Here is a 17,159-nt window from a genome sequence, read left to right as displayed (position 1 = left end):
TGTAGTATCTAAAAATCCTCATCTTAGGTGTTCCAGCTCCCTCACATTTGATTATTGCAGGACTATGATCATACGCTTCTGCAGGCATATAATGAACCTGAGATGCTGGCAGCTTGTTCACCCAGTCAATATTGGTAATCAGCCTGTCAATCCTGCTGTAACGACCCGGCCGGTCGTTTTGAGAATTTAAGCTTCGTTCAGCAGCGTAAGATCTTGAACAGCTTCATATTATGTGTATCGACTCAAGTGCATGGTTGAATTCAGTTATCAGGGGATTTGGAGTCAAAATGGAAGAAAGATTCTAGTTTTGGAAGCTTAAGCGATGAGAATTTGACCAGAATTGAGTAAACGACTCCGGAATGGATTTTTGCTGATTCCAATAGCTCCGTATAGTGATTTTGGACTTAGGGGCGTGCCCGAAATTTTTTTAGAAGTTTGTATTTTAATTAGGCTTGAAATGGCGAAAATGAGAAATCGAAGTTTGGAAGTTTGACCCAGGGATTGACTTTTTGATATCGAGGTCAAAGTCCGACTCAAGGAGTTGGAATAGTTCCATTATGTCATTTATGACTTGTGTGCAAAATTTGGGGTCAATCGGACTTGATTTGATAGGTTTCGGCATTGTTTGTGGAATTTGAAAGTTTCTAAGTCCTTAGGCTTGAACCCGAGGTGGATTTGGTGTTTTGGTGTTGTTTTGAGTAATCCGGATGCTCGACTAAATTTTTATGATGTTATGGGATATGTTGGTACATTTGGTTGAGGTCCCGGGGGCCTCAGGTGTATTTCGGGTGAGTTTTGGATAGGCCACGGAGTGGATTTAGACTTAGGAAAAATATGGCTGTTGCCGGTTCAGGGAAGTTGTAGGTTCTGAACCTGGCTTCACAGTCTGCAGTGCTTTCTCGCGACCGCGGTGGGGTTTCCGCGACCGCAGTGGGATTTATGCGGTCCGCAGTGGGCAAGGTCAAGCCTTTTCGCGGCCGCGCTCGATATTTCGCATTCCGCGGTAGAGCTCCGCTGCCGCAATCCTTTTTCCGCAGTCCGCGGTGATGAAGATCTGCAAGTTCACGGTTCCGACTTCGAAAGCCTATATCTTTTGATCTACAAGGAATTTTGACATGATTCAAAAACGATAGCTGTAGCCCTTTGTGTCTAGTTTCAAAAAAGGTAAAGAAATCATAATTTGGACATCTGTACAGAAAGCTATGGCCAAAATACTAAATCCTGTCACTGCAGTCAACATTTTCTGCTGCAGCGGTGGATTTACCGTGGCCAGCGGTGCTCCACCGCGGTCAGTGGTGATTTTCCGCGGTCAGCGGTGAGGGAATCCAGAAGGTGCATTATAAATACGGGATTTGGGATTTTATTTCATATTTTGACCTAGAGAGCTCGGATCTAGGCGATTTTTCAAAGGTTTTTCAAGAAATTTATCGGGGTAAGTGATTCTAGCTTGGATTTGGCTAAAATACATGAATCTATCATTGAATTCATCATTTGATTCTTGGTTTGGGATGGAATTTGGGGAAAATTTGTAAAGTCCTTCAAAAATGTAAAATGATGATTTGAAGGACCAAATGGTATCAGAATTTGATAATTTTTGTATGGGTGAACTCGTAGCGGAATGGGTGTTCGATTTTTGTAAATTCTATCGGGTTCCGAGGTGCGAGCCCGGGGATTTGACTTCTGTTGACTTTTTGCAAATTGTATAAGAATCATAGTTTTGTTAATTGGAATTGTTTTCTCTTGCATTGTTAGATGTATTGAAGTCGTTTTTGGCTAGATTGAGCCGAGCGTCGATGAATTGGTACAGGAAAAGCTAAATTGAGTATTGAATTGGCCGGATTGAGGTGAGTATCTTGCCTAACCTTGTGTGGGGGAACTTCCCCTTAGGATTTGAGTCTTCTATGTTGATTGTAGTTCGTGTACGCGAGGTGACGAGTGCGTGCTCGGACTTATTTGTGGAAAATTGGCCTTTTAGGGTTCCTAGGTCTTTATATTCACTGTGTATGAATGTGTTCTTGACATGACTGAGTTTCTTATTTACTAGTTTCACCTCTACATGCTTAATTGGAATTAATTGCTTCATGATTCACTCTTATTGCCTAATTGACTCCTATTTGATTAAATTGAAGAATTTTGCATCTCCTATTGTTATGCTATCTTTTTTATAATTGTTGTCTTATTTGAGAATCATCAATATCCTTCCTAAAATTTGTTTAGTCTTAAGTGGAGCTAAAGATCATCTTTCCTTAATTGAATTGTCGAATATCCTCGAAATTGTCCATCCTAAAAGAAGTTAGATAACCTATGTCCTTGTTGACTTGCCTTATTTAGGACTATTTGAATCGTGTTGATTTCCTTGTTATTGACTTGTATATTGTGGGATCGTCGCTATATATTAGTTTTCCCGTTGTTGAACTGTCCCCTTTATGCCAGCATTCTTTCTGTGGTTATTCCTTGTGAGCTGGTTCTGCCGTTTCCTTGCGATTTTCAGTCCTTAAGTTGATTTACTTGTCTTACCTTGTATTATTGTCATTGTTGTTGTTTCATGTATTGTGGTGATGTACGAGCTTTCCGTTGTGTTGTGACTGTTGTTTCTGTTGGTTGCGCTGCATGTTTACATTGGGTTTACGGATCAGTGTTCCCGGAGATCCCCCTGCATATTTACTTCTGGGACTACGGGACTGCACCCGGGAGATTCCCCTGCACATATATTGATTTTGGCTGTAGTGCGGGATATCAAGAGATCCCCAGCACATATATTGAGGATACCAAGAGATCCTCGGGATACCAAGATATCCCTAGCACATATATTGAGGATACCAAGAGATCCTCGGGATACCAAGAGATCCCCAGCACATATATTGAGGATACCAAGAGATCCTCGGAATACCAAGAGATCCCTAGTACATATATTGAGGATACCAAGAGATCCTCAGTATACTAAGAGATCCCTAGAACACATATTTACGTTTGGGACTACGGGACGATATCCTGGGAGATCCCCTGTTAAAATCATTGTGTTCTGAGCTGATATTTTCATTGATCCTATCCTGTGTAAACATGATAGGTGTTGTCCGTTCCAATCCTTATACTTACTAGTTGGTGCAAACTATATTAGGACACTTGCACAAGCATACACGTGGTTAATCACCCTTATCGGGTAGGAAGCTCTTTGAGATTTCTGAGTATAGATGTACCCCTTGTTTATTTTCCTCCCATGTGAGAATGACTCTTTGGGCACGTGAGTTGTCAGTATGATTATGAGGTGTGATGAGGGCACAGGATGCCAAGTGTTAGGGTTCAGGTATTGAGACCCGCATTGTATGATTTTGAGATGAGGTGTCACAGGGTGACTTATATTCGGAGGATTATCTTTTTGGAAAAGATTATATTTGAAAGCATCATTTTGAAAGAAACTCTTTTAAAAAGAACACTTATTTGAAGGAAGTATATTTCAAACCATTTTTATCACTTGAAAAGAGTTTGATTATTTGATTGATGCTTGCTGGTTAAGACTCAAGGTGAAGGCTGCCGTAGTTGCTGAGTTATGACTTCTCCTTACTGTATTTGTGATTTCGAATTTGGGTTGTATTTTTTGTTCACTTTTATGAGCTTTATTATGGTTTTCCACTATTACTTGTTGTTTTCTTTCTTTATTGTAGTTTCTGTATTGTTAGCAATATCGCTTAGTCTTTATATAGATATCATGTTCAGTATTTTTTTCTATACTTATACTTGTTCTGCTTATTAGACCAGTGGGTGTCTTGACTGTTCCTCGTCACTACTCCACTAAGGTTAGTCTTGATACTTACTGGGTACCGTTGTGGTGTGCTCATACTACACTTCTGCACATTTTTGTGCAGATCCAGGTATTGTTTGTTAGTAGCTATGCGGATTCTTGCCGAGGAGACTCAAGGTAGTCCTGCTGCTGCGTTCGCAGGCTTCGGAGTGACCTTCCTATTTTATATTCACACTGTTGTACTTATTTCCATGCGGTTGTGTTTAGAAGTTGTAGCGAAACTTTGTAGAGCTTATGACTTGTACTACCGGGCTTTGGGAATTATAAATTTTGTAGAGATACTTGCTTCAAGACTGTAAAATTTTATTTATTATTGTGGTATTTCAGCATGAGTTGGGCTTACCTAGTCCCTAAGACTAGGTGCCATCACGATACCCAAATGGAGGGGAAGTTGGGTCGTTACACCTACTTAGTACTATATCCGACCCATCTTGATTATTGCTCCATGTATAAAAACATCCACATAATTTCAGTTCTTCTAGTCCACATTCCTTAAATTCTCTTATTTTTGCATAACTCACCCTACTTCCCACTCTATCCTCTTGATGGAGTATAGAGTTGGAGTCTTCCAAAATTGCCCTTGCCCCTACCACTTGATTAGCTTAATCCTTATGTCTCTCCACAAGTCATACCTTAGTGCTGGATCATTGAAACCATACACCATAGCCACATTAATCACCTTACATGTGCTACTGTGAGTAATCATACTATGCATAAGTTGTTTTGTAACCATTTTCACCTTTATAGTAAAGACCACCCTGTACAAAGATTAAGAGAAGCTTGATTTGCCTTAGCCCTCTTAATCTTTGTTTTTAAGAGCCCAAATAATCCAACTTGTTGTCTTTGAAGGAACAAGTTCACTTCCTTCTGCTTGGCTGTCTTGTTTAGGCCCATGGTGTTCCAAAATCCGATGTTATCCATTAGGGAGGTGAGGACTAGGTCCCCCATCCTTACTGTTTTATTACCATTTCCTTATGATTCCATCTGTGTGCCGTTAGAATTCACCTCTCCTTCATTCCACTCATTATTCCTCTTGTATAGCTGTGTTACTGCAGCATAAGTGTTTTGATTGTTTCCTCGACCCTTCCATGCTTTTTCCCCTGTACCACTTTCCATGCTTCCTGCTCTTTTTTGCTATTTGCTATCTGATTCTTATTTCTCTGTGTCACCTGTTGCTTGTCTTTAGTACTCCCATTTTCTGTTGGAGTGATGTTACTTGCTTCAATGTCTTGTTGTTGCTCAACAGGTTTCTCCACCTCCTTGGATCTATTCATATTCCTCCTATTGTTTGGTTCCATGTTAATTTCCTCCACCATTGGGTTCTGCATAATTAATTTCTTCCTACATTCTTTGATATCATGTCCAAAATTGCCACATGATTTATAAAAAACTGGTTTTCATTCATAGCTAATCTCTTGCTCAATGATTACTCCACATTAATTCTCAAACATCACCATATCTGGATACATCTGCGATATTTCATACTTCAATACCACACAAGAGGGGATGGGGATGATTTGTATGGTGACCAATTTTTCGCTTAAGTTGTTTATGGAAGAACTTGGTTCTTCTAAGTGTTCCTTAACCTACTATTGCAGAAATAGCAAATGCGGAAAGTAAAGAACACAAGTATTTTTATGTGGAAAACACCTGGCTCAAAAGGTGAAAAAAGCCACGACCTACTTTATAGTAGGATTTTCCCAAACTCTCCACTAAAATCACTAAGCCAAAAACTGCATTTACAAAAAAATCTTTTGTAAACCTAGGACTAACTCTAATCCCGTTGGAGCACACAGCCTCTAACTGTTGCGACAACTTCAAGTTAACTCTAACTTGAATACTCCGAGTACCTATTACAATTGACTCTAGATAAGCTGAAAGGTACAATATGAAAACACCTACTACAATTGAACTAGAATAAAAGACAGACACTTGGAACTGGTTTTTCTATCTGGTTCAAGTAACTTCAAGTTTGCACGCTTGAATCACGCACGAATTTCTTGCAAAATTTTCTTGTTATTTTTCTCTCAATTCACGTTTAACTTCTGCTTATGTGCGTTACCTGTAAAAGAGAACAACACTGATATTTATTGAGTTAGTAAATAGAGATGGACTAGAATTTTGATGCTACTCTTCCTTGGTGGAAGAGTTCTAGTTGATCTCAACATCTAACTCCTTCCCTTTCTTAAACCGTGTTCTCTTTGAGTAAGAAGTCCTTCTCCTTATCCAATATGCAACCTTTTCGATCAGGATCAGGAGATATTACTTCTTTCAAGATAAGTTTATCTCCTTCACGTGCATCTCACATGCTTAAGTCTGTCCATATCTGTGCTCCACTAGGATGGACCTTGTTCATGTCTGAGTTCCTTTGTCAGTCTTCAAAACTAACCTTTACTTGGGCCAACAAATTTCCCTTTTTTGGTGATGACAAACTCTGTACCTTTCATACACTTAGGCCCTGCAAGAACTCAGCTTAACATCTATGAAAAGTTAGAAATTTTTCACTTATCATCAAGGACCAGCATCATCATTAGGTTATAAACATCACTATTCAGAATATAAAGCACAATATCTTTTCCCCTTTTGGCATCATCAAAAAGTTGCATAAACAAAGTGTGATTCCCAGACTTTTAAAAAATTACTCATGGCCACTGGGGCAACTGCAAATGCATTCATGGATTAATCATAAGTAATCAACTACACATATTCAAACTATCAAGGAAAGATAAACAGTCAACAAGAGCAAAAGCAGCAAACTTCATTGATAGAGAATGTGATTCTGCCACAATCTACAAAAAGAAACAAAAACAGTTAAAACATGAGCAAAACAAGAAAAATCCCTAATCTAGGTCACTGAAAGGTCTAGGCAAGGTTCAGGAAATGAAGGCTTAGGAAATTAAGGCTTGGAAGAACTGGAGGGTTGGGTTTTGGCTTGGAGAAGGTGCATCATGTCTTGAATAATGCCATCATTCTTCTCCTTTTCCTTTGTGAGCTCAGTTCTGAGAGCATCTCTCTCATATTCAACCTCTGCCAAACAATTCTTCAGTTTTGCTATCTCAGCATCCTTTGCCCCACTCTCTTGCAATAGAGCTCTGACCTCGCTATTGATAGGTGTCTTTTTAGATGAACCAGGTTCATTGGGAATGGCATTGACCTCATAATCACAAGCAATCAGAGTATTGATTCCAAAATGGTCTTTGCTTGTGGTCGTCTCCCACTTCTTCAGCGGCACCTTACAACGGGCAAGAACAGTAGTGAGAATGAAATCATAAGGAGTGGCATGGGCCTTGGAGCCATTGATAACCCGATCAAGTAGCTTGATCATAAACCCAGGCCAGTTGATCTGCCTCCCACTTTCCAGACACTCCATCAAAATCAAGTCCATGTAGTTGGCAATATGCCTTCTTTCCTGCCTAGGCAGCACACACTTGTTGACGAATTCAAACAGCTCTTTGTGGGATGGCTTCATCTCCCTCTTATACACAACCTTGGCCTCATTCACTTCTGCACTATCACAGAACTTCCAAGTAATGGCTAGGGCAGTAGGAAGGGAGTCCAGACTTGGCCATTTTTGCCTCGTGTAGTCATCATAACCTTCAGAAGGGATGCTAAGGATTTCACCCAGCTCTTTTGTATCAAATGACACTTGAACCCCTTTCACCTGGCTGGTAACACTGCCAACCTTGACCTCTGCATTGGCCATGAACTAAATAATCTCATTTCTAGCCGGCCTACCATCCAACTGAAGGACCATGTCCTTCCACCCCTGAACATCTAGCGCATCAACCAGTAGAACCATCCCTAGTTCCTCCAAGTCCTTCAAAAGTCTACCCTTCAAGATGGTTCGTTTGCCAAACTTGGCCAGCTTATCTTGTTCATTATCAGATTCACCCTCTTCTTCACCACTCCAATCTTCCTCCTCAGTAATCTTAACTTGCTTGGCTTTCGCAGCAGACCTTGTCCTTTTAGCCAAAGAAGAAGGTTCAGCAGACTTGGATACAGATGAGGACTTCTTTGAGGAAGTCTTGGTCTTCTTGGGCTTAGGGGTCTGAACCTCCACAGCCACATGTTCACCCTAATGGAGCGGGTCCATCTCATCCACATCAACAGACTCAACAGGATCTGCCACCTTAGCTTTCCCTTTGTCCATTCTTTTCTTCTTACTTTTTTCCATAGCTTTTTGCAACCCATCCTCACTCTGCTTCAACTTACTTCTTGTGGCCCTTCCTTTTGGTAGAGGAATATCAGTAGTTGTTGGAGAAGCAGCCTTCCTTTTCTTGGTGGTTCTTGCAGTACTAGAAGCTTCTGGTGTTAGAGTTCTCCTTTTCTTGGGGATATAGCTTGCACCAAGCTTCTTCAGAAGATCTGCTAGGGTCTCCTCAATAGATGAACCTGGTTCATCCGTATCTGTACTGAGATTGACTAGCCCTTCAGCAGCTTCCCCTGAACCACTTCCCCCTGCTTTTTGCTACTTTCTACCACCTTTTCTGGCTCAGCCCCACAGATAGCCATTTTAACCGTTTTAGAAGTGGGTGAAGAATCAACCACTTCTTTCCCTTTTCCCCTCACATCATTGCTCACATCCTCACTCTCTTTTTCTTTTTCTATTTTATTTTTACCTCCTCTCCTTCTTTACTCAGGCGTTTCCACATCCACAACAGACACAACCAATACAAAACGATTCTCCAGATTTTCAGCTAGATTAGAAATTACCTCAATAGGGGGATTTTGCACAGATGTTGCCTGCTCAGAATCAGAAGACCTAGTTCCTTCCCCCTCACTCGCAGATTTGAAAGAATAATCAGAATTTTCGGAATCTTGGGCTTGACTAGCCTTTAATTGTGCATTTAGTTTCCTTGAAAGCGCACTTGTAGCCACAGTTTTGCGAGCAAGCATCTCTACTTGCCTTCTCTTAGGTTGAGGGGTTGTGCTGGGTTGAGGAGTAGTGGAGGAATCGGAGGGGGTAGGTGGTGGAGGTGTGCCAGGATTATCTTGGGGGTTGGTCATTCTCTCTAATTCTGGAAGAAATTTGTGATTTGAGTTTTGGAAGAGAGAAGAGGAGAGAACAGAAGATTTTTGACGGTTTTGAGAATTATGGGAGTGGCAGTGATGATGATGATGATGATGGAATTCAAAGGGAGAGGATAATTAATATGCAACAACAGCTTTTTATAGTCAATTGGAAGTCCAATCACTCTGAATTTTAGGTTGAAAGGACAGTTTATAATCTAGGCATTTTAATACGGTCAGGAGTCTAATTGAAACGAAACTGGTTCAAACTCAAAAGGACAGGCTTTTTGAAGTTTTTGAACATAGGTAGGACTCTGCTCATGAATTAAATATCCATATTTCTGATTGTGCAGAGTGTAGAAAACATACCTCGTTATTCAGATGAACCAGGTTCTTCACTAAGAATCCTCTTGATCATGCCTCAATTTGCCAAAATAGAGAAAATTTTGTTAGAGATCAGTGAGTCATATCAACACATGGCACAGGAGTATACTATTTACAGTATGATACTGAGCAAAGATTAATCTAGATATGTACACAAGTTCCAGATTTCCTAACCAAAAATAAATAAATTTTTTTTCATTGTGCATTCTGAACTGGTTCCATTAGGTGATCTTAATCATCCCTAGTTCTAACCTGTTCCTTTGCTTTCTCTACTCAGTGCTTTTGTAAAGATGCCAGCAATCTGCTTATCAGTAGCACAAAATTCTATAGTGATCAGTCCTTTCTCATAGTTGTCCCTTAAGAAATGGTGTCTAACATCTATGTGCTTAGTTCTCTTATGCTGAACCGGGTTCTTAGTCATACTAATAGCACTAGTGTTATCACAAAAAGTAGGGATGCAACCAACTTCAATACCAAAATCCATCAACTGATGTTTAACCCACAGCAATTGAGCACAACAAGAAGCAGCAGTAACATACCTAGCTTCAGCAGTAGATGAGGCCACTGAATTTTGCTTTTTAGTAGCCCATGACACAAGACATGAACCAAGAAAGGGTGCCATACTAGAGGTGCTCTTCCTGTCCACAAGGAAACCTGCATAGTCAGCGTCAGCATATCCTACTAGGTTAAAGTTACTACCTTTTATATACCAAAGGCAAAGGTCAGTAGTGCCTTTCAAGTATCTCAATATTCTCTTGACAACAGTCAAGTGGGATTCCTTTGGATTTGCTTGAAATTGAGCACAAAGCCCTACACTGAAAACAATGTCAGGTCTGCTAGCAGTAAGATACAAAAGTGAACCCATCATACCCCTATACAACTTCTGATCAACAAATGAACCAGGTTCATCTATGTCCAATTTTGTGGCTGTTGCAATAGGAGTGTCTATTTCCTTTGATTCGTCCATTTTAAACTTCTTAAGCAACTCTTTATCATATTTCTACTGATGGATCATGGTTCCATTTGAGTTTTGTTTAACTTGTAAGCCTAAGAAGAAATTAAGCTCACCCATCATACTCATTTAAAATTCACTCCCCTTTAGTTTAGCAAATTCCTTACTTAGTTTTTCAGTGGTTGCCCCAAAAATTATGTCATCAACATATATTTGTACTACTAGAAGATCCTTACCTTTTTCCCTCAAGAATAGAGTGCTATCAATTTTACCTCTCTTGTAGCCATGTTCAAGCAGGAATTTGGATAGTCGTTCATACCATGCTCTAGGAGCCTGCTTGAGTCCATAGAGTGCCTTGTCTAGTTTGTATACATGACGGACACTCCTTGCTTTCAAACCCTGGAGGTTGTTTGACAAACACTTCTTCTATTAAATAGCCATTTAGGAAGGCACTCTTGACGTCCATCTGGTGAAGAGTAAATTCCATGTATGCAGCAAAGGCCATGAGGAGTCTTATTGCTTCCAACCTTGCAACTGGAGCAAAGGTCTCATCATGGTCTATGCCTTCCTCTTGGTTATAACCTTGAACCACCAACCTTACCTTGTTCCTTGTAACAATTCCATCTTCATCAAGTTTGTTTCCAAAGTCCCATTTAGTGCCAATTACTGATCTGTCCTTAGGTCTTGGAACCAGATGCCAAACTTGACTCCTTTCAAACTGATTGAGTTCATCTTGCATTTCATTTACCCAGTCTGTATCCTGCAAAGCCTCAGCAACATTTTTAGGTTCAATGAGAGATAGCAAAGCATCAAAAGCACAAAGATTCTTTAATTGAGATCTAGTTTTAATTCCAGAGGTTGGATCAGTAATTATGTTCTCAATGGGATGAGAACTTTGATACTTGTAAGATTTCACAACCAACTAGTTTCTGCTTGATGTTTCTCCCATGTTTTGTTGCTGAGGAACCAGCTCATGGATAGGTTCCATTTGGGAATTAGATTCAGTTCTTCTTTGTTCAGTTCCCCCTGTCAGGTTGCCCTGGATGGAAGAACCTGTTCCATCACCTATTCCTTCTTCTGGTGCAGCTTCAGCTTGGGCTGTGACTTCATTTAAACCTTTTACCAGCCCAATGGCTTCATCTTCATGTTCCTGTCTCTCAATTTTAGTTTCATCAAAAACCATATGTACACTTTCTTCTACACACATAGTTCTTTTGTTGTACACTTTATAAGATTTGCTATGTTAAGAATATCCCAAGAATACTCCCTCATCACTTCTGGGATCAAACTTACCTAGGGAGTCCTTTCCATTGTTGTGCACAAAGCACATGCATCCAAATGCCCTAAAATGAGATATATTTGGTTTTCTCCTTTTAAGTAACTCATAGGGAGTCTTCTCTACAAGAGGTCTAGTCATGCACCTATTAATGATGTAACAAGCAGTATTTATAGCTTCTGCCCAGAAGCTATGGGGCAGTTTACTAGAAAGAAGCATAGTCCTAGCCATCTCTTCAAGTGTCCTATTCTTTCTTTCAACTACTCTATTTTGTTGTGGGGTCTTAGAGGCAGAAAAATTATGATCTATGCCATGCACATCACAAAATTCAGCAAACTTAGCATTTTCAAATTCAGTTCCATGATCCGACCTAATTAATGCAAGTTGATTACCTAGTTGTTTCTGAGTTTTTCTAACAAAAGAAGTAAACATGTCAAATACTTCATCCTTAGATGTTAAAAACAATGTCCAAGTAAACCTAGAGTAATCATCAACAAGCACCATCACATATTTTTTACCACCTCAGCTTAATGTTCTCGTTGGACCATAGAGATCCATATGAACCAGTCCCATCGATCTGGTCGTGCTTACCACTTTCTTGCATTTAAAAGAGGATCTTACCTGCTTCCCCCTTGCACAAGCCTCACAAACTTTGTCTTCCTTAAACTTGATGTTAGGCAGCCCTATCACCAGGTCCTTGGAGACTAATTTGTTGAATTGACTTAGACTTGCATGTCCAAGTCTTTTGTGCCAAAGGAGGGTATCATTGTCCAACACACTTAATCAAGTGAGTTCATTTTCTGAAAGAGTGGACAGATCTACAATGTATCTATTGTTTACTCTTTTTCCCTGCAAAACAATCTTGTCAGTGGTAAGATTTATCACAAAACATTTGGTAGAGGTGAATGCTATCAAATTACCTCTGTCACACAGTTGTGATACATTGATTAGGCTATATTTCAAGCCATCTATCAAGTAGACATTCTCAATGGAGTGTGAGTCTGTCTTACTTACCTTTCCAGCCCCAATGATCTCACCTTTCTTACCATTTCCAAAGGAGACATTACCTCCTTTTAGGTCCTCAAGTGAAAGGAACTGGTTTCAATCATATGCTTTGAGCAGCCACAATCCATGTACCATATTTGGCTGCTCCCCTTCACTTGGACCTGCAAAAGAAAATCAGGGGTTAGTCTTAGGAACCCAAACTAGTTTGGGACCTTTCTATAATCAAAAGGGTGAATTAAATTCTTTTTAGCCCATCCTAGCAGCCTATTTTTCCCTTGAACAAAAGTTTTGTTCTTTTGACTGGCCTTTTCTTTTACAGTACACTCACTTTTGTAGTGACCAGTCTTACCACAGTGTGTGCAGATTTTGTTCTCAGGAAGTGTGATGTACTTGCTTTTGGGATCCCACTTTGGTGCAGGGGTCCCATAGCCAAGTCCTCTCTTATTGCTACTATGGTGTTCTTGTAGCCATGATAGTGCATCAGAGGACTTATTCCATTTACAAGTTCTGTCTGGTTCATGCTTAACCTTGCTTAGATCTTCTTTTAGGACTTTTATCTGCTCATCCTTTTTGTACTACTCATCTTTCATTTTTCCTAGATTTTCTTCTAAGGTGAGATGTGTGTGATCAGTTTTCTTTTTACCTGTTCCTAATTTCAGTTTTTAATTTTCAGATCTAAGCTCTAGCATAGTGGTGTCACCTGGTTCTTCACCTCAGCATTTTTACTATCACTTTCACTAGCCCTGAGTTCCAGATTTTTGCACTTAGCTTTCAAGATTACACAATCCTTAGCCAGCTGTTCCTTTTCATTGTTTATGACCTCAAATTCATCAATTAAATCTAGCAGTAACTCAGATAGACTTTCTTTAGACAAAAATTTAATCTTGTCTTTGAGATGAATCGCACTTACCTCTAATTCCTCATCAGATTCTCCAATGGCCATAAGTGCCTGTTCATCTCCATCTTCATCTTCTGAATCCTCATCTGAGCTCTCTCCCCAAGCAGCAACCATAGCTTTTGTTGATCCTTTGTTCTTCTTAGGATGAACCTGTTCCTTCTTCTTGTTTCTTCGTTTAGCCCTTTCCTCCTTCCATTCAATTTCCCACTAAGGACAGTTTTTGATGATGTGGTCAGTCTTACCACATTTGTAGCAGCCCTCGTTGTTCTGTTTTTCAGGGACCCTTGGTTTGTTATAGGTTGCACCTCTTGAAGAACCTTTTCCTCTCATTAGATACTTCTTGAAATCCCTCGTGATCATAGCCATTTCATCCTCCTCTAGATATGCACCTTCAACAATTCTGAGAGACGTGCATCCATCTTCATGGTTTGCCTTCTAAGTTCATAGGCAGTGAGATTTCCAATTAGCTCGTCCAACTTGAGAGTGACAATGTTCTTTGATTCATGAATAGTAGTGATTTTGCTTTCCCAAGTAACTGGCAAAACCCTTGTTCTCAACCTTGTCTTCTTCAAGGATAATCCTTCCAAGAGACTTAAGTTCATTTGTTAGTGTTGTGAACCTTGTATACATCTCTTGGATGGTTTCTCCTTCCTTCATGGTGAAATTCTCATATTGAGAGTACACAGTGTTCCTCTTGATCTTTTCATTTGAGGAGTTCCTTCGTGAGCCACTTGCAAAGTGTCCCAAATTTCTTTAGCAGTAGTACAGCTTGGAATTCTGCTGTACTCGTCTGGACCAAGTCCACACACAAGCCATTTCTTGGCCTTAGCATTCTTTTCCCACTTCTTCAAGTCCTCAACAGTGCAGTCAGCTCTAGTCTTTGGCACATCTTCTCCTTCAGCATTCTTCTTCATGGTAGCAAGGGGACCATCAGTAACAATGTCCCATAGTTCATAATCCTCTCCGATGATGTGATCTGTCATCTTGTTTTTCCACCGGGAGTAGTACTGGCCATTAAAGAGTGCAGGCCTATCAGTGGATTGTCCTTCCCAGTTTCTAGGTGGTGCACTCATTTTGATCTGTTCCTAAGGTGTTAGCCTCTTCAAGGATAAACTGCTCTGATACCAATTGATATTTTATACTTCAATATCACACAAGAGGGGGAGGGGGTGATTTGTGTGGTGACCAATTTTTCTCTTAAGCTGTTTATGGAAGGACCTGGTTCTTCTAAGTGTTCCTTAACCTACTATTGCAGAAATAGTAAATGCGGAAAGTAAAGAACACAAGTTTTTTTACGTGGAAAACACTTGGCTCAAAAGGTGAAAAAAACCGCCGCCTACTTTACAGTAGGATTTTTCCAAATTCTCCACTAAAATCACTAAGCCAAAAGCTGCATTTACAAAAACTCTTTTGTAAACCTAGGACTAACTCTAATTCCGTTGTAGCACGCAGCCTCTAACTGTTGCGACAACTTCAAGTTAACTCTAACTTGAATACTCTGAGTACCTATAACAATTGCCTCTAGATAAAGCTAAAAGGTACAATATGAAAACACCTACTACAATTGAACTAGGATAAAAGACAAACACTTTGAACTGGTTCTTCTATATGGTTCAAGTAGCTTCAGGTTTGCACGCTTGAATCACACACGAACTGCTTACAAAATTGCCTTGTTATTTTGCTCTCAATTCACGTTTAACTTCCGCTTATGTGCGTTACCTGTAAAAGAGAACAACACTGATATTTATAGAGTTAGTAAATAGAGATTGACTAGAATTCTGATGCTACTCTTCCTTGGTGGAAGAGTTCTAGTTGATCTCAACCTCTAACTCCTTTCCTTTCTTAAGCCGTGTTCTCTTTGAGTAAGGAGTCCTTCCCTTATCCAATATGCAACCTTTTCGATCAGGATCAGGAGATATTACTTCTTTCAAGTTAAGTTTATCTCCTTCACGTGCATCTCACATGCTTAAGTCTGTCCATATCTGTGCTCCACTAGGATGGACCTGGTTCATATCTGAGTTCCTTTGTCAGTCTTCAAAACTAACCTTTATTGGGCCAACAATCTGGTTTGGTTCTACTTATACCAGAATTCTTGCATATTGTAACCTCTCCTTTTGTGTTGTTGCTCTGTCCGCTTTCAGTTGATTACCAATCATTCCTGCTATTTTTGTTAGAGCATTTTGTCCCCAGTACTTGATATCCAGGTTCATCAATCTGATCCATACAGGAATTTTATCAACCACCTACTTATAAAGTCCAATATCAGGTCTCCGTGGTTTAACTACCATTGGTTTTTTGTCGAACATTCTAATTCCTTCCTCCACTACTTTTTCCTTGTTCTCCATTGAGTGAAATCTTACTATGAACACACCCAGGTTTACCTGAGCTATTTTATCTATTTCCAGTGAGTCCCATACTCTTTTGAAGTAGCCCTCCATAACTGTTGTGGTGGATTTGAACCCAGCACGTAACATATTATATCACATCTCCAGTAGACTATCTCCTCTTTTATGTCTTCCATAGTAATTTTAACATTTTCTCTCAATTGCTCCCCTTCTTTCATGGTTAGGTTGTTCCCTTTACTTCGTTCTCCTTTTTCTACAATTCGACTCCAATTCTTCCCTTTTGTTTGTGTCTTTGCATGGCTTTGCTTTCCTACTGATTCCGACTCACTTCCCTCTTCCTCCATTAGATCTGCCCATGATTTCGTTGCCGGCGTATTCTCCACCATTGTTGATGTCGATGCCATCGTTCTACCTAGGTCTAATGGAGCTATACCTTGTATATTGCATTGACATTTCGGAATTTCTTCACCTCCGATGACTGTGGAACTTTTTTTATGTCTCTTTCTGTTGTGGTGTGCTGTACAATACTCCCTCCTCCTCCAGATTTTGCCTTTCTCGCCATATAATGTAAAAGTTTTAGCTTATATGTATTGAATGTTGAATTCTCATGACTTCATCGCGTATTTATTTATTTATTTATTTTTTTGAATTTCCTTGATAAAAATTTTGAATCCTCTACCGTGCTAGGCAACCTTTAAATAAAATCCCTCATTTTGGTCAGAACTTGTCGGGGCATGATAACAAGTCAAGTATTTCAATGAAAAAAGAAAAGATTAAACAGAAACAATTTCTTCCACACAGCGTGCGCCACTTTAAATTCAAAATAACATAATGGTTCCTCGTCTATGGTAGGATTATTCCCACTTGACAGAGAAGTTGACTTCATATGATCTGACGCAACTACCAAACCCTTTTTTTCTTTTACTTTTTCATTTCTCTCTCCTTCTTTCTTGTACTACTTGTAGATTTTATGTACGGCTGTCTACGTATAAGCGGATGATTTTGATTAATTCCAACTTGACATATAAAATTAGACTTAAGAATCGTATTCTATGCTAAGTTCATGCATACCAATAAGCTAAATGTAATTGGAAAACATAAATCTAACTGGTAGATCACGAATTTTGTTAACTACTTCAAAGTTTATATCTCAATGTCAACCACCAAATGAAAGGTCATAAGAAATTAAGAATAGCTAGGGTGATGTATTTTTCGTCATTAAAACATTTATAAAGTGTCATACAATAGAAAAGGTCGGTACAAAGTTAGATATAATCAATTGACTGTTGAACTGCAAATAGCGATGCACGTTGTACTTGTACGTGTATAGAAAATATCAAGTATTTCCAGAAAACAACTAGCTATTCGTCCTCTAAAAACCTTATAATATTATTCTCAACTTTGTCTTTAAAAGCAGCCTACAGTATTTATGAAAACCACCATTTCTTTGTCATATTTTGAAAACAAAGGAGGAGGAAGAGAAGAAGAAT

General features: G+C 39.5%; 1 protein-coding gene across 1 annotated transcript; it reads right to left on the bottom strand.

Moving 5' to 3' along the window:
* Positions 7,506-8,806, bottom strand: LOC109233764 (mucin-5AC-like). The gene is made up of 3 exons (XM_019399628.1): positions 8,513-8,806; positions 7,977-8,267; positions 7,506-7,874 (listed from the first exon to the last, which is right to left on the bottom strand). Exons 1-3 carry the CDS (start codon positions 8,804-8,806, stop codon positions 7,506-7,508), a joined length of 954 nt encoding a protein of 317 aa, XP_019255173.1.

The sequence above is a fragment of the Nicotiana attenuata genome, chromosome 10, assembly GCF_001879085.1.
Source record: "Nicotiana attenuata strain UT chromosome 10, NIATTr2, whole genome shotgun sequence".
Taxonomy (NCBI): domain Eukaryota; kingdom Viridiplantae; phylum Streptophyta; class Magnoliopsida; order Solanales; family Solanaceae; genus Nicotiana; species Nicotiana attenuata.
The sequence above is the reverse complement of the archived record's forward strand: the minus strand, read 5'-3'. Positions and strand labels throughout refer to the sequence as shown.

What these genes read in the sequence shown, in the direction of transcription:
- LOC109233764 (XM_019399628.1), bottom strand. Translation starts at nt 8,806, where the DNA reads ATGACCAACCCCCAAGATAATCCTGGCACACCTCCACCACCTACCCCC. An exon ending in TGCAAAATCCCCCTATTGAG is followed by an intron (nt 8,268 to 8,512) that starts GTAATTTCTAAT and finishes GGTAGAAAGTAG; the next exon opens with CAAAAAGCAGGGGGAAGTGG. An exon ending in GTGAGGATGGGTTGCAAAAA is followed by an intron (nt 7,875 to 7,976) that starts GCTATGGAAAAA and finishes CCGCTCCATTAG; the next exon opens with GGTGAACATGTGGCTGTGGA.